Source organism: Patella vulgata, chromosome 5 (genome assembly GCF_932274485.2).
Source record: "Patella vulgata chromosome 5, xgPatVulg1.2, whole genome shotgun sequence".
NCBI classification, from domain to species: Eukaryota; Metazoa; Mollusca; class Gastropoda; family Patellidae; genus Patella; species Patella vulgata.
The window spans coordinates 26,565,481-26,587,916 of NC_065883.2; the positions used below are offsets into that span (position 1 = coordinate 26,565,481).

Below are 22,436 nucleotides of genomic sequence, written 5' to 3' on the forward strand. Positions count from 1 at the left end.
CCCACTGCTAAAGACCCCTACGCGCAAGCGAATTATTGAAATAAAATTAAACCATATGTTAGTCTCGAAATGACCTAGTTTGTTTCGAGTGGACGTTAAACCCCATTTCTCTCTCTCTCTCTCTACCTGTTGATCATATTTTAAGAACATTAAACAATTATTGATCAGGTGTGAGATACGTACATGTACATCGATACATAGGATTTTTTTGGATGAATTTATACAAATGTTTTTTTTATATTTTTATACGGAGCTGACAAGATGAACTATTTCATACAATAAGCTATCACAATACAGACAAGGAGATACGATCTGAATCTATGATATTATCGATTGTATGGCAGGAGTTGCGATATTGATAGATATTATCATTTGATAGTCTGATATTGATAGAGTATGGCAAGCCTCCAGGGAATATAAACTCACGGTTAATTCTAACCCATGTGTTAAATCCAGGGCTAGAGGGTTTTTTTTTAAAGATAAAACATCAGAAATGAATCATTTATATCTTTCTTTTATTGTGAATTGAAATATTATTATAGGTAACTGGATAACCATATAATGATTTATTATCCTTTAATGAGAAATAAACAAATGACACTTCATGATACAATTATATAGATATTTGTTTCTGGCGACATTTAGATTGTGTTCTCTCATACTTCATGGCACATGACACAATTATATGGAATAGAAGTTAATTAAATGTTTTTTTCTGGCAACGTTTTTCCTGTACTTCACGACACAATTATATAGAATACAAGTTATATAATTAGATGTTTATTTCTGGCAAAGTTTCGAAAAGGTTTCTCACATCTTTGTACTTGTTAAAGACGAGAGAACCCTCATAAAAATGGCACCAGAAATGAAAATCCAAGTAACTTAATTGCATCCAATGGTGTCATGTGTTTTTTTTTTTGAGTCAATGACTAAATATCAGTTAAACTTGACAGAAAGTCTGTCATTGTGTCGAGTGGCTTGGTTTCCTCCCACTACTAAAAGATCACCTACACACAAGCAAATTATTGAAATAAAATTGAACCACGTTAGTTCTGATTGTGATGAGTGGATGTTAAACCCCATTTCTTTCTCTCTCCGACACTCTTCATGATGCAAGACATTTTAATCTGAAATAGGGCAAATTTACCATCACAGTACTTTCCCAATTTGATCTGTAAAGGTCAGAAAAGAACATTTTACGTAGGAAAGATCATGAAATATCAATTATGCCATCCAGTCCTCAAGGAATACTGCTGTTGTGACATTCTTAAATGTCAATGTCAACCAGTGCGAAATGACCGACAACTAAAGCACCTTTTCTGACAGGTGGGAAGCAGGAAATTGTTATGTCCAGTTCTAATTGTTTTGGCTAAATTGGCGAAGCAAGGAAATGTCTGGCAATTGTTAGTCAATAAATATTTGCTGAAAAATATAAGCATGCTCCAGTGGGTAGGAACTTTGATGCATGCTCAGCTGTAAATATACAAAAGAAGAAAGACCACCCAGAAGATAAGTGTTCTATATCATGATCAGATTCTACAGTTGTTATTTATGGCAAATGAAAACAATGCAGAGTTCATATTTGTAACTCCTGCTCTTTTTCATCTTTGGATTCTGGAGAATCCTGGTAAAAAAAGTTGAACTTGATTGTCTAAACCCCACTATAACCACCCAGCTTTACTTGATTCTAGTGATTGGCATACTCCACATATGACACAGATTTACATTCAAAGACAAAACAGGATATGAAGCCCCAGAACAGATATGAAGATAGATAGATAACAAAGAAAGTAATCTCATTGATATTGCTAGGTAACAATACATTTATTCACTCATTTCTCCATTTTGGATTTGACTTGTTTATACTGGAGTGTATTGAGGTGTATGTCCCTGAACCACCAATAGTAACATAGCCCAAAAAGGCTTCGATAAAAAAGCTAAAGTCTACAATGTGTTTAAAACCAAAGCGTGTCTGGTTTTACTAACTGAGGCGGGAGTAATACTACTTTAATACTTAAACAAACAGTATGAACAAACTACATTGTTTCCTTTCCAATCCTCTTTCGGTTTTCCTTGTTTTCTCTCGGGTCTGTTTCTTTTAACGCAAATGAAATCAATGAGTTTGTTATTGCTTGTAATTAGAGATTTGTGATAATGATTTCAAATAATGTCATAATGAGCACTCCTTCTATGATGTTCAACTAATTAGGAAGGAATTTCAATTCAAAAACAACAGACAAATGTCAACCTTGAATTGAAAAAACACAAAAGCAGATGTAATATGAAGCTTGATATGGCCTACTGAGATTTATTTGATTACAAGATAACTTTCTCATATTGCGTCATTCTACATCTTTTAGCATAATATACAGTCATAAAAACGTTTCCAAATCAACATATCTATATTACATAATAAAGACTGCATTAGCCTAGACGATGCAGAACAGCAGGATGTTAAACCCTATTTCATTTAATTTCACACAATAAAGATTTATCAGCAGAAATTCAGTTTTGCCACTTAGTTGGTATAAAAAGGCCAAGTGGTTTAATGCATGTGATTTAGATCATAATTATAAGGTCTGTATCAAGTGGCGTGGTTTCGTTCCCAAGCATGTAAGTGATAAGGAGTAGGGTCACCTGCCCAACCTCATGGGTTTCTCTGGGTCTTACGGTTTCTTCCCACTGAGGACATACCACTGCAAATTGCATCCTTTCTTGAAATTGTTTGTTAAATAGCAATAAGGTTTATCATCATTTTGTGAAGATTATAAGATTCAAGAATTTGTGTGTGTGCAAATAAAAAACAACTACAAAAATGAAAATTTGAAAAACAATGCAGTAGATATGCGAAATTAGTTTCATAAAGACTGCCTCTGTTAAAAGCAACTAATAATATTGGCAGGATGACTGCACCAAATAATATTACAAGCACACAGACAAGGCCAAAAACATTGACACTGTAAGCCTTGAAAGCTCTGCCACTTCAAGTGAATTGATCATGGCTAGGAAGAGGAAGCACTACTTGTTGTACTTTATATTACATATGTAGGTATTTATTGAATTATTTATTAAAAGCAAAAAACTTTATGAACTGGTTAGTCCTGGGATTAATAGTTTAGGGTTTCAGATTCCATTTTTGAAGTGCTACAATTGTCTGGCTACTTTGTTTTCATTCATTACTTATATGTAATTATGACTACGTGACAGTTATCATGAATATTAAAGCTCCTGATAATCTATACTACAAACGCAATATAGTTTATAGGATGCGTCTTTAATGCTGACATTGGCATGTTGTATAAGAGGAGTTTATCAGGGTTTTATATAATGAATACAATCGGATTGTGGCCATTGTAGTACGTGTCATCAACTTGTATGATAGAAATGGATAGCGATTCTATGATTTTTTGATTGCTCGTTCACAGACAAACTAACTAATGAAGTGTCCAGACTACTATCTCAAAGATTTTCTCCTGATTGTGTCTGCTTATCGATACCTAATGAAGACGAACAGTCTGATTTTCTTGAATTATCCTGCTATTAAAAGAAGCTGATCCCAATTGACCTATATTCCCTGTACAGGATAAATTGACCGACACTGACCAGATGAGGTTGTCCGGTCAATAAAATTATATTAAAGGTTAAAACGAAAATAGGTTTTATTCGCAGGTTTTCTTTATTATGTATTGCACTGCATGTAGAAAGTTCTAGGAATTCGAATTGGTCAAGGGAGGTTGGATGGTCTAGTTGGTTAAAGCATGCACATGAAATCATAAGGTCTGTCATTGAGTGAAGTGGCATGGTTTCAATTCCCTGCTTGTACGTGAGTAGGGTTGCCTGTCCAACCTGGTGAGTTTTCTCCAGATCCTCTGGTTTCCTCCGACTGCTAAAGACCCTATGCGCAAGCAAATTATTGAAAAAAAAATAGAACCAAAATGACCTAGTTTGTATCGACTGAATGTTTAGCCAATTTCTCTTTCTCTCTCTAATCGGTCAAACAGTAGATTTTTCAAGTATGTGGCTGTGTTTTGTGGAGACAAGACTTTAAGGGCACAGTATTGACAATGCTGTAGGAACATGTTAATCTCTTCTCCAAGCAATACCCAAAAGATACATAGTTTTTTTCTTCAACAGATATAGTTTTCAACTCTTAATCGTAATTATAGGATCTCAGAATATATCTTGAGAATGTCTTTCTCTCTCGATGTTGAGCTGAATTATGTGTTTTTTATTGCTTGTAGAATTTTTAAAACTATTCAGAGTTAAACTATCCTGGAAGATCATCAAGGGAAGTCTTTACAGGTGAACATACCTCTGTTCAAAGTAACAAATGTATAATACAAAGTGCTTTTTATATTGAAAGATTAAGATGTCTTGCTATAACAAAATCAATACAAGATACAATATAATCTACCTGATACTATAACATAACACCACAATTCTATTCAGGACTCGATTAATGAAACTTTAATTCTCATTGATAGAATTGAAATTGGTTGAATGATCTAGCTTTTTGAAGAGAGGGTATCGAGTGCTTTCTGCCAGAATGTTGGCTGGCATCAATCAAACAGTCCTTGAGACTAGGCATTGATTTTTAATTCAAGGTACAGTGTATACATACATGTACACCCATATATCTTGCTTAACCTAATGGTTTCGACCATACTAAATCAAGCTAGTTTGCAACCTGACTGCTTCTTCCTCCTGTAACTGAAATATATAGATTGCAACAAGGATGACCATTATCAGCACACCATGTTGCTAAATGAAGTGGTGTAGGACTGTCTCATTGTAATCCTACATGGTAATTGTAGTTTTTGGTCATTGTGACTTTTTGACATTGTTGACATGTGCAAAGGCTGATTGCCCTGGATGTTTATTTTTGTGCTTTGAATTCAGTAGTCTCTTTATTATTGTTTCATTTTAATTATTTCAAAATGAATATCAAACAGAAGAAATGACATTTTTTTCGATTTGACATTATTACACCATTCAGTTACATTGGGCATGTTGAGATTAGATTTTCTGCCAAATTTAAGGCATCTCTTGATTGCTCAAGCCATTCTTGATATATACACATTTAACTTCCAAATTATGTGATTTTAGTGATTTTCAAGAAGTTTAAAGAAATAATAACATTATATTTTGGTGATAATGTCTCTTTAAACACAAGCAATTATAGCAATACATGGATCTGGACTGCTTTGTGAAAAATAACAAATTGACTGTTTTCACCTGATTAGGATGGGATTTGCAGAAGTGTAATAAAAATCATATTTCTGGATATTTCCATATACAGCCGAAGAGAGTAGTTGTAAATCCATTAATTCTGTCTCTACTGGGCTGTCTTAAGATGCATGTAATGAAAAGTATGTGCTATTTTTCCTCATGGTTAATTCTAGAAATGATATATTGTAAATCTTGGGTATAGGAGGAGAATATAATGATCAAAGCCTGAAGCACGAATCAATATTAGTGATATGCTAGTGTAGAACAGCTCTATACAACTAGCAAGGCGATTGAAACACCTATAGAGGTATATTATATCTCGGGTATTCTTCATCTTGTTTTAACATGAAGATTTAATTATATCAAAGGTGAATCTAAAGATTCAAGTTCACTTTTTTATCCACATACCGTAAAATACATAACTAAACCAATAAATACCAAAATACTTTGTAAAAATTTTCTAATTAGAAAGGCAAATACATGTATTCCTATTCTAGTGAGTTTTACTGGTCTAGGTAGCAAAGTCCCTATTTCAATTTACATGTTCAGTTTATTCATAAGATTCGGTTTTTTGGCAAATGGTAAGAACCGTTTTCATTTCTTTAGCATAAGGGTAAGTTCCAGACCTCTCAGACTTCAAAGTCTTCAGTTTGTGCCATTGGCCCTATGTACAAAAACCCCAAACACAACCCAAAACGTTATCATAAACCTTAGACCTATTAGATCTGAATATGCATGTTTTGTATAGCTCCAAAGACGAAAACAATGGGGTCTGAGTTTTTGATCTCACCCTTTTTAACAGTCAAAATAATTGACAACATATCAGTAGAATAAAACTGAGTCTTTGTTACATGTATGTAAATCAATGTCTTGTGTCCAGGACACGTTTTAATGTGCAAAAATATTTATTCAAACAACAGACTTAATCTGTATGCTTTTCTAGTTTCCACGACTGATGTGAAATCAATGGTAAAATGTTGTTTTTTATTAGAATCTGGATTTCTTGTTGAGCAAATACCATTAGGAACAATTAAATTTTGTGATGTTCAAATCTCTGGTTGTTTGGGATATATTGAGATAACACTCACCAATAATACAATACATGTAGATATTTTTATTTACAATATATTGTACCACCTTTAAAGACGATTTGTCTTGTTTAACATGAAAATACTTGATAAAAGATCAGATAGTATTCTTGTCACAAAGTTTTCATAGATCAATAGCATAAGCCGCTCTTCATATATAATTTGTGCATGACCACAAGCAATAATTTACCCTCACAATGCAAAGTTTGTTTCATCTTTCATAACATAAATTTTTTTACATCAAAATAATCCTTATGGAGTGTCAGACTCTTTGAACACTCTTTCACAATAATATAAGTTTCTGATGAATATGCAAAAATGTTATTGCACATACATATAAGGTATTGATTGGCTTACATTATATAAGCTCTCAGATCTAACTGCATCAGAAATTGCATTTAAAGTACTATTTTCATCCTTCAGAAAATCTTACAATATTAATGAAATGAGATAGATTCTTGAGAAGCGGCAATAAGTAGGGAAATTTTGGATTGACCTGAAAATAGTTCCTTGTTTATCATAAGTGTTTTATACAGGCTTTGAAGTTGGGTTTTAAGAGCACTTGAAAAATAGCTGTAAAATTAACATAGCAAATGGTGTGGTAATTGACAACTTTTTGGGGTTTAAATTACAAGTAGTTGTTCGTTTTCGTGATTTTAAATGTTAAAAGGATTAAAACAGCTATAAAAGATTACTTCTAACTGCATGTAGGATCACTTTTAAAAGTCAGTCAGCATTAAATGAAGTTTGATTTACTCAAAATCTGTTTACAGAATTAAAGCCATAGGAGATTAGTTTTTAGGCAATGTCATAGCCATTTCTGAAACTACAGTCGTGTCTTCTACGTTCTATAGGTGTCTTTAAGGTTTCATTAAATGATTTTATGACTTTATTGTATTCAAAAAGATGCAAAGAGGTGCTCAAGAGACGTGTTAGATGACTTTCAAAAGTTATGAATGTTATGTTTGTGAAAATTACAATTCTTAAGGTATAACTCAAGTATTTTATAACATGCAGAATCGACCATCACTATAAACCCAATTTAAAATTTAGCTTAGAAATAAGATTTGTAATTTGTTGGAACCTTTTAGCTCTGGCTTTTACAATTACCGTATCATGATTCACAAGTAGAATTATGTGCTGTTTGTTGTCCAATTAAGATTGAATTTTCTGCATGACAGTTCAGGCAGGGTTAGTAGAGACTTATTAGGAGAGTGAATGACAAGTTAATGTCAGCAATTAATGAGCAACAGAAGAATCCAATATTGTTAACGTTTGTATAAACCTTATATGTAACAAGTTTATTTGAAGTTGTTTCTAGTTATTATATAGATATATATACATATCTAATAAATTAAAATAATAGCAAAAAGCTTCCAACAGTGTTGGTATTCTCTATCATTGACAATTATAGGACGGAATCCCCCCCTCCTTTTGCAGTGGGATTCAGTTTTGTTTTCCCTTGTTCTAATTGGTCCTATGTATCCTTGGCTTTACAGTTAGGGTCACGTGGTGGCTCAGTGAGTATGGCACTGGCTCACTGACCAGGAGGTCCTAGGTTCCATTCCAGTGTTGGATGAAAAAGTTCCTCAGGATTTTCCAAACTGGTTTACCCTTTTCTGGGAAAATTTCAAATCATAGAAAACTGTCTGTCTTCATTAGCCTAAATGGTGCAGAGAAGTAAGACGTTAACTGCAATTTCATTTAATTTCCTTTACAATATGATGCAATGGAATTTAAGAAATGGTCTTATGAATAAGGAATCTAAGATTAAGTAAACTGTCAACATAGTTCAGTAATTTTACATCCCTAGAGTATGCAGCTTTCTGGCTAATTGATACCTGTCTGACCCCATGCAATAAATTTTGACTGTTAATTTTCAGTATGCCTTGGCTGTATTAAATCTTAGACAGATTGATCATTTACTTTTGATACCTAGCTTTTGAAGCACTCATGTCCATTTTCTTTTTAAATTGTTTTTAGTGCCTAGCTGAAAGCTAGCTTTCCCCAATCCAGTACTTTATATTTCCCTTGGGCAGATGGCCTAGACAAACCAGACGGCAGTTCTTATGTTATATTTGCTTATGATTCTTGGAGTAGTTAAAACTATTAATTTTATTATATAACAGATTGATTTTATTTGAAGAAATCACTGGACATTTATGACAACGGGTACAATCTCTGTCTGAGAAAGTCATGGAGTGGAAATATTTTTGTCTAGATTCACTAGCATTTTAATCAATTTTGAGTTTTGAGAGATTTCTATACATTCATATCCCCCCAAAAAATTATTTATTAGATATTTGAATTGGACAAATATTTCATTATCTGAAGCACTACTTCCAGATATTAAGATAAATAAATTTTTGAAAAAAGGTATCAAAGGAGATTTTTCATTCTTTAATAAAACCTAATAAAAATGTCTATTTTGGTTCAAGTCTGTGGATTATTAAAAATAAGAAAAAAAAATTCCATCAGAATGTTCATCCTTCTTCTATTTATTATTTTTAGAATAAAAATCATGTTTATTTTTCATCTTTTACTAGAACCTAGTAACAATAATCACTTATTGTTTATCAAATGCCAAAAGAAAAACCTCTCATATTTTTCATTCTTCTTTAGTTCATTCTTTTTTAGGCTTATAATTTTTTTTATCTTTAATATGTTGAATACAACCTCTTTCTATTCTTTAAACCAAAAAATTTCTATTTTTACTACTGGTCAATCAAGTGTCTAGTATATCGATTGATAGCAATTCCTCAGTTTTAATTATATATACATGAACCAATATGGAAGAAGTGCTACTATAATTAGCCTGATATGTGTGTACTTCAGTGACCACCTACTTAAAGAATCTGTCATTGCCCATTCTAATTATTGACCAAAGTCATTAATTTTATCTGAACCAACCGACCCACCAACAATAATTCCATGCAAGTACAGGGATTTATAGCATCAAAATTACCTGAAAGGAGAACTGCAGCCTTTACCAATAGTTTCAAAGTTACAATCATTTCAACTTTAATTAGCAAATTAAGACATTGGATCGGATGTGACACTATCAGAGTGATTGTCAATCATTATAATTTTTCAACAAAACCATGTGCTCTTGCTCTGTGAATACACAATAGGAAACTTTGTTGGATTAAATAGCACAGGCAGTTGTTTATTAATAGTGTCTATTAGCCCTTTCAGACGCTTAAGTTGAACTGGTTTAAAAACCCTGGGGATCGTTAAACCAGTTTAACTTAAGCGTCTGAACGCAAATGTGGGGCAAATAAACCAGTTCAAAAAACCCAGCTCGCGATATAACTTCGAGAAGGCTTTTTATTTTAAACTGGTTCATCTTGGCCGTCTGAACGAGTTGGCTTAAAAACCCCGGCTCCAGCTTGCTTTGAGCATGCGCAGTATGCAGTAAGTCACATTCCTGTGAAAATATCGGGGTCAGACAGTGCCAATGTTATCGAAAGCGTGCGATAACTGAATAAAGAATATGAAGCTACCCATGCGTAGTTAACTCTAACCTCCGACCGAAAAGGTCAGAATGGTTTAACTGGTTTGGCTTATTGTACGTGTGAATGCAACACGATGCTGTCTTAAAAATACCAGCGATTATGAACTGGTTTAAAAATAAGCGTCTGAACGGGTTATAATAGTTACCCATCCTGACCACAGCCTGTATCATAATGGCTAATCAAAATAATGTACATTTGTATTTCGGGTTGTGCATTTTTAAAAACTATTTTAATATCAGGAGAATAAGCGGCAACCTATTTTAAAATAACTTGAGGTCTATACAAATAAAATAATAGTAATTAAAAATAACTCTAATGGTATCATAAAGTGATCAATCTTGTGACCTTAATTACATCTGCCATCAATTTTCAATCTTGTAATCAATGTATTATTATCATTTGGAACAGAAATAATGATGAGTAGACTGCTGGCAAAACGTGCCCTGTATGCAATGGTCTTACTACGAGCTTATCAAAGTACTGAACATACTGCCAATATGGCTGAAGTGATGAATCAATAATCAATAGCGACTGCAGTATTAATAACAAACCGACAACTCAATTGCTTTTGAAAGCGTGGGAAATTTGCTATGGTCATTGCATCAGTATTTTGTAGTAAAGAATGTGTAAGAATCCTTGAAAACAACAAAGAGCAAGTTCTGCTCATCAATTAATGTGCAGTTGTCATTTAGAACCACTTCAACTTTGAACTACTGTCGCGTAATATTTCTTTAAAACAAATTCAACTGGATATTAACCATGCTTGAATAACTTTCTTCATTTCAAAGCAGCTGCTAATACGTTTATGGCTTTGAACATTCATTAATATTCCACCAAATTCGGGGTAACAGCGATCGTTATTCCAATATTGGACACAGTTCAATCACTGGAGGTCAGCATTTATCACAGCGCTCCATTTATTCATCAAGTTGTGAGTGATAGAATTTGCTTTTATGACAGAGCAGATTCCATGCTCCTTTTGAACATAGACAAAGTGTTATTAGTCATTAGATTTGGTTTTGACTCATAAAGCACTGTCTTATTACTTTGTAGTACTTGAAGTTTTCTTTAATTTGTAACTAATGTGGCCTGAGTATTGAATTCTAGCCATTTGAATATGTGTTGAGTATAATATGTTCAAAGATCGTGTTTCTTCCGTAATTCGTTCACATTTTTCTGAAAGTTTAAATTTCTTTAAAAAAGTATAATTGGGCCTCATTTAGTTGCACAAGACTAATATACCATTTCTGAAAGTTGTTAAGACAGAATTTTCTTTTCTTATCCCCCATTTACATTCAAATTTATGAGTCTTCTGTATGCGATGCAGATGAATTGTTTGATAGGCTATATTTAAAGAAGAACCTTAACAATTTACATTACGGAATTATGTGCTTAGTTAATTATAAATTGACTTTCAAAGCTTCTGAACACTGTGCATGACAAACTTGGAAGGGTTGTTCATTTGGGCCTAAGGATTACCACTGTTGAAATTCAGGTAGATGCAGGATGGAAATGTCCAGTTTGCAAAACTTTGTTCTTGACATATCGATTATTGTCTGTATTAACACATATTTTATCAGTTTTTCACATGGAGATTTTCAGCTTAATTAAATAATCATATTCAAATGATGTAGGCTGGTGAGATTAACCAGGTTAATGTAAGCTAGTCTTCACTATCAATATTGAACCAATTTAATGTGAAAATTTATCAGGTCTAGCCATCATTGTATAGATATTAGGATTCCTATTGTACAGTTAAGATGTATGGATGAACCGTCATTAAAGAGGTGTTATCAAAATCAGTCCAGCCATTTGCAGACGTCTTTCTAGACAACTGTGACCCTTTATCCACCATGTCAGAAATTTATGCATAATAGATGGCCACAATAAGTTTATTAATGGACATAGCAGTTCCAGGTTCAGATATGTAGACGCTAAAGCAGCATAATGTTTCTCCTGGGATAAGCAATATATTTCTTTAATCTTTGACAGTCTTTATAAGAAAGTAGTTTGTACAAAGTGTCTTGAAGTTACCATAACATGTACATTTATAACCAACCTTTGAACAGTATTTGGTACAGATTTTGATGGTCTACTTATAAGGGAAATTCTTTGAATTTAATGTCCATTTGAGTAAATTAGCCTTCTGCCCATGTCTGATCTATTGCTTCATTTATCTACAAGTGACAGGGAAATTCGTAGTATACTTACTCTTTCAAGAACATGAGATATACTCTATTCAAAAATGATTAGATCCAACCATAAGTCGGGGTAACCAAGACTAAATATTTAGTAAGAAATGATACATGGGGAAAAAGCCAATTCAGAAGGTTTCCATTGACAATTCTGAAGCAAGCTTTGACTGGGGGTCATTTTTGCCAATTGGAAACAGCAAAACTGATTTATTCAGATTAAAATGAAGCCCATGAAAGGTTTTACCCAATACTTATACATATACTTGGTGCTACCTTCTTTTATATCGTTTGCAGAGGATGCCAAATTTTATGAAATTTTTGGACTGATATTCCTTTAAAGACGTCCACAATATTGTGGTTTGGAAGGGATTTAGAAACCATCAAATGACGATCAGGAGCTTTAGTTTTGTGTTGAACTCTCCAACTTGTGCCCAGTTAAAATTGGTTAAACTGAATACCGTATGGGGATAAGGTGACTTATTTAAAGATTTGACATTAACACACTGCCAAAGTGAAAACAGAACATACAGTTGGGGTTTTACAGATGTTAATGGTTTACAACAGTTTCCTTCTAAATTTCATCAATTTAAAAAAAAGTTTATGATTTGCTATATTTATAAATTATTTTAATATTTTTCAGAAAAAATTCCATCAGATGCCACGTTTTTAGGAGCTCAGTATTTTAGTTATGATTTATCAAGTAGAGGTGATCCTATTATCAGTAATAATGATCAACTCACTTTAGATTTTAGAACCAAACAGTCCAATGGCCTTTTATTTTTTACTGGTGAGTTTTATTCTGTTTAGCTTATAAAATACAAATATTGTGTCTTTAATTCATTTCCGACCTGGCAAGGATATGTGTTAAAAACTTACATGGATAGTCTTGTTAGTTTTATACACAAAACACAAAGAGAATACCAGAACTAACCATTTCTCGATCAATTATTCTCTTTTAATCTAAGGGGATTCCTTACTGAGTTTAATTGAAATTGGAGATTCCTGGTTTTATAATGGAAAACGAATTCGTTGCATGACATTTTCAATTAAAAATGAAAAATCGTCAAAAATTCATAAACATATAATTATAAAAGAGATTTCTGTGAACGGTATTGTCATACTTATGATATTTTTGTTACATACCAGGAGACAGTATTTGTAGTGACTGAATACTATGAGAATCTTATTAAACAAAAAAATTACCATGACAATTTGACTTTTGGAATTTAGAGATATCGCCCCTCATCGCATTCATGTAACTGCAAAAGGGTTGACTTTTGCTGCCATTGATTAGCTACATGTAGTCATAAGGAGGGAACTTGTCAGTCAAAATTCTGAATCATGCATCAGTTTTATGAGGAGTTATTGCCCCTGAAACTGGTAAGCACTCTACACAGAGCAGAGATTTGAGGATATTTAATTTTTAAAATTGCTGGAATTGCTCAGATGGTCATAAAGAGTAACCACATTGAAATGCAACCCTATGTTTGATGACTTGTTCCTTTTTCTCTGCTTGTATTTTAACATGCTACTGTTACAACCTGTGAAACATGGCATCGATATTGAGTCAGAAAGAAGAAATGGGTAGCCATGTACTACATAAAGTCCAGTCTATGTTGCAGATATGCTACAGCATTAGTGAATAGAAATCTAACTGATGTTCAGTTTGGATTCTAGTATTTAACTCCCTGGATGCAGGTTTATTGTTCATTATGTGCAAAAACTGCAAGTAAATTAAGATTATCTTCGTGCTCGTTCATCATGATGTAAAAAATTAACGTAAAAAGCTAAAACTCTCACATTGTAATTATGTTGTTTTTTGTCAATTAGGTGATTCAAACGATTATTTAAATGTTGCAATGAAAGATGGAGGCATCATTCTAACCATTAATTTGGGATCTGGTTCCTATGAAACAGAAGTCCGTCCTGGTCATGTTCGCTTTGATGATAATAGGTGGCATCATCTATTGATCAAACGGGAAGCAAGGGAGGTAAGTCATTATGTTTGCTGGGCTAGTCCAAAAATTTCAAGCTTGATATTCAATATTACAATTCAATAAAATTACAATTCAAAATTAATTTTTACTGAATCTCACTTTTGCACATTTCAGTTTCCAGCATGAGTATGACTCAGTGTTCACTGAAACACATGAATATTAGGTTTTTAATGTTTTTTTAGTCAAAGGAAAATATCTTTATTGAGGAAAAAACCCACACTGTGTGGCCCATGACATCATTCATATTATTGCTAGTCTTATCTTTTTGTCTGCATGTAATATTATCTAGATAATTTGATGTCTTGGATCAAGTTTATGTGTTTCTTAATTGTGATCCATTCATGATTTTAAGTCAGTGAGGTCAAAGTTTAGACAAGAATTAATTTGTCACTAGATGTGTAGTTTAAAATTTTCATCACTTTGCAATTAGAGACATATTGCACCAGATTTGATTATTAAATTTAGTTATATGTATTGTTACATTTTTCAATTTTTGTGGAAAACAGCTTACTAGGGATAAAGGCGTATGCTTTGTAAGTAATTGTCTGCACGTATTGTAATGAGGGCATGTGTTGATAGATTTGTACATGTAGCGTTTTTAAATGAAATTATGTGCATTGGTTATCAATATCATATCCCCCTATATACTTTGATATAAAGGTACCGTACCATATCTATAGCTGTTTGTTAATGTTATAAGGATTCTAAATGTAGGAACCTTTGTTATGTTACCGTGTCCCTTTATGAGTTGATGCGATGTCCTGAATGTCTGTTATCTAATTTTTTTAACGATATCCTAGCTCGGAACACCTTCATCATCTTGTTTCCAAATTATATTTTCAAAAATATCCAAGGCCAACCATTACAGCAATCTGTGGCATTGTAATGGGATTTGAAAACAAATGGGATGATCACATACTATGTTTTGTTAATTTGAGACCCCAGGTCAAATTGGGTTGTTCAGTCTTGGAACATAATAATAAGAATATTTATGTCTAAGATTGAATTATATATCTACATGTGATGTACTGTAATCCTTTATTTTATGGCGAGCCGTCTGCTATGTACTTCAGTCAATCTGTTCTAAAATCATATTTTATGTCAACATTCCATTGTACTGCTTCTATAAGCCTTCTTGATGTTTTAGTCAACATCTCTAATGTCCGTAAAATGTCAGACACCCTTTCTGCTTCCGATGTAAATAAACCCACAGAATTTGTCGTTTTCCTGAACTAGATTTTTGTTATACATCATCCTGTTCTAGTCTTTAAACAGTTTCAATTTATTGATTACAAGACTGAGTTGAAATTGAAAATTTACTGAATGAATTCAGGTGGCCTTTCTTTAAATTGCAGTTTTTGCATATGTATGATCACATTTTCACAAATTTCAAATGTGAAAGATACAATAACGTAATCACCCATGACTGCATCACAGCAGTTTTGCAATAAAGCGACTTCTTGTATCTAAAAACAGAGGCTTTTGATTAGATGCAACCAGTGATGTGTGCATGCATATGCAGTCTTGTTAGCTGCAAGGGGCTGAATAAATTTATACCTGCAGGCAAGATGTCACAACATATTTTTGTAGGCAAACAGTCTATAACAGTCACGGTGTGAATTATGTAGTAAAGTACTTTTCAAAACTTGAAAACATAAAGATAATGTGATCAATACAAGGAGGTAGCTGAGTCAACATGGCAACATGTTTGACATAGATACAGAAACAGGTCATTGCTCTAATCTTACCAAAAGTCAAAATGGAACGTCATTCTGAGCTGAACATTGAAAGTCAGGGGCCTTATTTTTTTTTTTTGTAAACAATATTTTATTTCATTTGAAAATGGATTGGAGAACAGGCTGGGCCTATGTTGACTCCTATCCAAAAGATTTTAGTTTAAGTTTCCTTAAATAAGGCCCCAGTTTATTACAAAATCCATTTTGCTTCACACAAAATTTTGAATTAACCTAATCTCAGCTTTAACTAGTATTAGTTTAAGACTAGAACAGAAATGATTTGTACATGTTCAACCCAAATATATATATATAACCGTATGAATGTACATGTAACATGTAGATGTCCTTTTCTATTAATTAAAGAATTAAAACATGTCCAGCGGAGACATATTATTAAAATAAACCCTTAACAATACCAGCCTGTTTATTTGAATATATTCCCTTATTACCTTCCAGTAGATTTTCAGTTTGAAAAGAATTTAAAGACCCTTAATTAAGAATTGACCCATTAAACCTTTAAGCATGCTGTTAAAGATGCATATTGGTAGTTTTAAATTTCATATTTAATTATGTCCTCTAGAAACCTATTGAATTTGCATTGAATAATTTTTTGTGCTTAATTGCATTGACTTATTTTTATGTATACATTCATGTGTACTTTTAATATTAAAGTCAGTTATTGATGATAAATATTATCAATACCTGTGGATCGATGCAATGCAAAATCGTCATTCGAATAAGTGCACAGGAATTGGTAACATAGAGCCATGTAACAATTAACACCAGAAGTAATAATAATATCAAAAGAGCACAATTCTGAATAATAAGATATTTTGTAACATAATGATACCAGTTAGAGTATTTGCACTTAAGTCAATTTGGAATCATTCATTGGGCATTTAAATACTGAATTTCTGGCATGCTTTTACTCTCCTTTAAGTTTACCATTATTATAACTATTGCAGATATCTGCAAATAACAGTTTATGGATCGTCTTCATGACTTTTTTTTTTAAACCTTGTTGATAATCTAGCCGATAAAATCAATGATACTTGTATAAAAATGATTTTCATCAACATCTTTTCATATAAGGTCATTGTTTTTGAAAAAAGAGAAATATTAATTTTTTGTAGGTTTGTGATATTCAAAGAAATTTTTTAGCATGGACATAACCATAAATAACATATCAAATCAATTGCATTGCTAGAGCATCTTCATTTTAAGAGAAACCAATTAAGACTTATACAAGATTTTAATTTTTTTTTAGATCTTTCTTTCAATCTTGTAAACAAAATGCTGGTTTACTTTATTTTTTTCTTTCTTTGCGTAACAATTTGATAGGAATGATAAAACCTGTTGTTTATTTCTTATTTCCCATTTACTTTTTTCATATCTTGCATGATTAAAATATTTTTGTAAGAAATAGGACTGGATTTTTTGTTTAATTCAATATAAATCTTCAATCTAACATTCTTGCATTTGACATGTGAAGTAATTTAATGGAGATAAAGAAATTATATTTTGTTTTTGAGGTATTAAATTTTAGTTTGATTTAATAGGTTGAACTTTAAAATTTAATATTGTTAAGAGTGGTTATAACCCTTTGAACTTAATTCTGAAATGTTTTCCTAGGTAAAGGCCTGTGTAATTTTAAGGACATTAATCAATGATTGAATGTCATATATTGGAATTGAGCATTAGATTTTGGGACAAAGTTACAATTAATGTTGTAATGATAAAATGGGTCAAGAACATTTGAAGTTTATGAGCTAATAGAGTTAAATACATTTCTTGGTTTTGAATAACAGAAATGAAATGAAATGGGTTTAAAGTCCTACTTTTCTGCACCAACTTGGCTAATGAAAACAATTTGAATGGGAGACTAACATAAGTCGTATGAAGCTACATGTACAAATTCACAACTAAATTTATATAATCGTAACTTATTTAGAATGGACTCCAGGACTTATACTATAGGTTTGAAAGATTTAAACCAGACATGGATTTTTTTAATTTTTGGAATACATTGTTATTGACATATAATTAGATAACATTTCTTTTTGTTTCTTGGCACTCTTTTGTGTTTGATTTGTAGATGCATGTTGTCTTTTTTTTCTCGGTTATTTTGATACTCCCAGTCCAGTAAAAATAAAAGACATCCAAATTAATTTTGTAAAGACTTTTTAATATTAGGGCATGATATAAAGTTTTAACATGGATTATCTAAACAAGTCATTAATTAAACGAAAATTTATGTTGCTAACACCCAAGTCACTAAATAGATTCACAGCCCTACAGCATAGTACATATAGATAATATTCACTGCCAAAAAAGCCAGATAAAGTCACTTTGGTAAAAGATCTGTGAAATTTGTAGCCACTCAGTTCACTTTAAATGAGAATATTAATAAACAGGATTGAAGTATTCTCCAGAAGTTGAATGCATGTTTTTATAGACATGTTGCTATATTATCAGATATCTATGGAAGTAGATGGTGTTTATCGTAAGTCTGGTAGTACAACAGGAGAGTTTACTTTGTTATCCAGTAGTGTGTTATATGTAGCTGGTAGTCCCAATACAGTTTTACTACCTGGGTCCAGAGTTAAAAGTAACTTTAAAGGTTGTATGCGGAAGGTAAGGCTGCTGTATTTTATCAAAAGTTGGCATAAAATTAACGTTCTTGGTCACACTTTTAAAAAGACATTATCTTTCGTACCAGAATGAATTGTTTCTGTCTGCTTTTAGAGATATGTTGAAGAGAAAGTTATATTTCATTGTGAGGCAAGATCTGAATGAATACAACAAAAACTAGAGGAGGAATAAACAGGGTCTAGTAAAGGACAACTCTTAGTCTTCCAAAAATACCATTTTCAGAACACTCGAATACTGTTTTTCTTTTACTTATCTGATTTTAGGTTATGTGACAGTCTTATTGTAGAATACAATTTGATAATATGGTAATGTTATATTGCAGGTGAGATACCAAGCGGATAATGTACAACTTGATTTAACAGATCTTGCCAAAAAAAGTCATGGATTAATCAGTGTTGTCGGGGAAGTTTTATTTAATCGTTGCCAAGAACTCGTAGAATCGCATCCAATCACATTTTTAACACCTACATCTTACATCACCCTCCCTACGTGGGATGTTTCACTTAAACGTGCTTCCATTGCCTTCCAGTTTCAAACAACCGAACCGAATGGCGTCATCTTGTATAACTCTGGTCAGCTGGCTAAAAGTGACTTTTTCGCGATAGAACTTTTAGATGGTCATCTGTATTTGGTTATCAATTTAGGATCAGGTACCATGAAAGTAAAAGCCAGCAAGCAGCCGGTCAATGATGGCGAACCCCATGAGGTTTATTTAGATTACCAAGGACCACAAGGTTACATTACGCTGGATGGTCAAAAGGAACCGTACACTTCCAAGGAAAAGGGTGATCTGCTGCAGCTGGACGGTTACCTGTTTGTGGGTGCTATCAATGATCATGTTGATGCCAGCACCTTACCAAAAGAAATGTGGTCCGGGATGTTGGGACATGGTTATGTAGGTTGTTTCCAAGATCTAGTTATTAATGGTAATAAAGTGGATCTTGTAGCAGCAGCAACGCTACAGTTAGCAGAAGGTATTGCAGAATATTGCCGCCGTATGGAACCCCAATGTTTAAGTTATCCATGTATGCATCAAGGTATTTGTGTTGAGGGATGGAATAGATTTGTATGTGATTGTAGAGCTACTGGTTTTATTGACAACGTTTGCCAAACGGGTAAGTTGATTCATACTTTCTGTTAACAGTTATCCTTTTCTTTTTAAGACACATTGGATGTTTATATTTGAATCTTTTGATCTAAGAGCATTTTCCACATTGTGAATGTACAGGTTTTAGAATATTTGAATATAATATTTACTTCAGTATTCTGTGGTTAATTGTAGAAATCAGAACATTTACTTCATTATTCCCAAAAGCTTGAACATGCCTGAATAAAGTACTTTTGTTTAAAAACATTTTTGGCTGAGTTTAATCATGAACATTTTATGCTCAGACTAAGTATAAATAATCAGTTTTATTGCTCAATACTTTTGAAAAAGATAAATATGCAATTAATCGATATGTGTCATCTATTTATTATGGGATTTCGGCGGGGGACATCAGACTTACTGGTGGCTTGTTATTTTTCATACAAACCAGCTTTTTCTTCATGAAAGTGGGATTTTTATACTAGAATGTGCTTAATTATTTAATAACAAAGGTCTTTAAATTAAAATGATACATATGTTTGATTTTTTTCAATATATGTGAACGGTCAGTCTGGCTTGTTGTTCCTTTAAAGAAATGAACAAACTTTTTCCTGTATAACTCTTCATATCATATCCCTATTCTATATATAAAAACAGTAGTTTGTGAAATATGTCAGTGCTCGGACTTAAAAATTGTTTTAACGAGTAATCAGTTACATCGATGCAGTTGGAAAAAAATCCCTTAAATATCATAAAAGATAAAGATTTTGAAAGATCAGTTACAAATAAAAGCCTTTATAGATATCTATAAAAATAAACTTTTTGAAATAAAGATATGTAGCAGGATATAAGTCACAAGTTCTGATGGCATATGTTGCTTCTGATAAAGAAAGGTGTCTGGTGAATGAGATTAAAACAGAGAACTGGAGGAGATGTTGACGAGTACCCCAGCTGTTCAAATAATGACATTGATATCATTGATAGCCCAGTATTGACATCGAACAATATTAAGTTTAAACTAAATAACAAAAAAAAGACTATCAGATGCCATCTCTACCATCTTTTCCAATCAATCTTAAAGTTTTAGAGCATCGCAAGAAAACCACATGATATCTCGATTTCTCTGCGCCATAGTCCCATGTTAATTTGATTATTGTCATCTCTTGATAACAACAGATTTAAAATGGCATGTGACATGTTTTCAGTGATATATAAGAGACTGTTTCCCTTCCATGTCTGCTAATGTGCAGCCCATGCAAAAAAAAAAGCATGTAATTAAATCAATGGAATCTCTGTCCCCTTCAAAGACGTCTGCTAATGTTCTTTTTTGAAGTCTGACAGGTTTTCAATCTTTTCAGTATTTTGAATTTGATCAAGAAGTCATGCTCTCTCTGTCTCGAAATAAATTTTTATTGAACAAACCCTGATGTTAATGATTAAACATGTCCGCTTGCTTTAATGACACATTTCTTTAATTTCTTTCTTCTTTTTTCATCTTTCATTGACTTGAAGTGTTTTTCATGTTAAACTCATTAAAGCTCTATGGAGTTGAGAATTTACATTTTGGGGTCCCAAATGAGTCTTTGTGGTTATTGCTTTCAGTGACCATTATTCATGGTGGAAGCCATTCTTATTTTAATTACTGTTAGCATCAACCTGGGTTAGTCTGCAACATGCTTATTTAATGGTAATCAAGATGTGTTTTGTTGAAACACAATAATTTCAAATGATTCATTTTGTGATGGATGAATGAATATTTAGCTTTTGCTGAATCGTGTATCATATTGAGTGATTTGGGTGTCCAAATGTGTTGTACCAGTACTTCAAATCCTTATGTCTGTGATAGCTGGAGTTGGATACAATGACTGGATGTGACAAAGAGAAAAACGACAAGGTTTTCTCCTTGTTCCAGCTTCATCACCCTGCTATACATACACCTCTGGATGAATCAGCCTAAGTCATGATTGCACATTGAAATGAGCTGTCTTACCTTATCCCCTTTATTGGTAGTAGTAGAAATTAGTGATAATGGATATTATTTCCAATAATTGTAGAAGATAAATATGAAGTAATAATAGCACATAAGAGTTGAAAAGTATGAGAATTTCCTCTTGAATTAATATTTGACATAATTTGTAATGTGTTAAGAAGTTCTTGATTTATTATTGATATGACACAAAGCATGGGTTCTCTTCCAAGAGTCTAAAAAACTTGACAATGCTGCCTGGTTCTTCATGTACACATTGGTTTGCATGTAAAAGAACTTTCAAAAGACAAAGAGCAGACAGAAACGGCCCTGCCCAGGCACAATTCATCACCCTAACATTGCACATGTGAGTGTAGGTAACAAAATAACCATATATTAGTCTCAATATGAGCAAAGTATACGTATTGACAAAATGTAAACCCAGTTCCAGTAGATTTGATTCTATCAGTCTCAAAAGCTTTTCTTTATTATTAAAAAAGGGTCAACCAAGAACTAAGTCTAAATTAAGTATGGACACTGCTAAGATCCCTAAAGAATTCAATCTCATTTATCATTTTTATAAGCCTTTCTAATCTTTTTGATACATTCTCTTGTATTTGTTCACGGCTATTTAAAGATTTATTTTCCACAAGACAAATGTGAGGATGATTACGCGATTTAAATATATACTTAGTTTAAATTGAGTTCTCAAGGAAATTGTCTGAGTCTATAATAAATATATGCTATCTACATCTGCTAGTTGATTAAAACGTATTAAAGAGTCTGCCTGCTTTAATTACTAAGCCTGTATTCCTAACGGCTTTACACACACTCCTTCAGTTTTCCTAATAACTTTCTGGCCTTGGGTGAGGATTTTCTTTGATATAACGAAAATTGCTGGCAGTTTTGGAATAATGCTTGTAATTTTGTCTGACTTTCCTGACCAATTCCATTGATTGGTAGTAGTCAGA

The 22,436-nt window shown here is 32.6% G+C and overlaps 1 protein-coding gene across 4 annotated transcripts in view; it reads left to right on the forward strand.

The window, feature by feature from the left end:
* The window catches only part of LOC126821837 (neurexin-3a), a 120,177-nt gene that overhangs the window by 49,778 nt on the left and 47,963 nt on the right, over positions 1–22,436 (forward strand). For all 4 annotated transcript variants that reach the window (XM_050550342.1, XM_050550344.1, XM_050550345.1 and 1 more), the window contains 4 exons: positions 12,668–12,814; positions 13,858–14,018; positions 18,236–18,394; positions 18,735–19,527. In XM_050550342.1, coding sequence (XP_050406299.1) covers positions 12,668–12,814; positions 13,858–14,018; positions 18,236–18,394; positions 18,735–19,527 — 1,260 coding nt within the window. The remainder of the gene's footprint in view (positions 1–12,667; positions 12,815–13,857; positions 14,019–18,235; positions 18,395–18,734; positions 19,528–22,436) is intronic.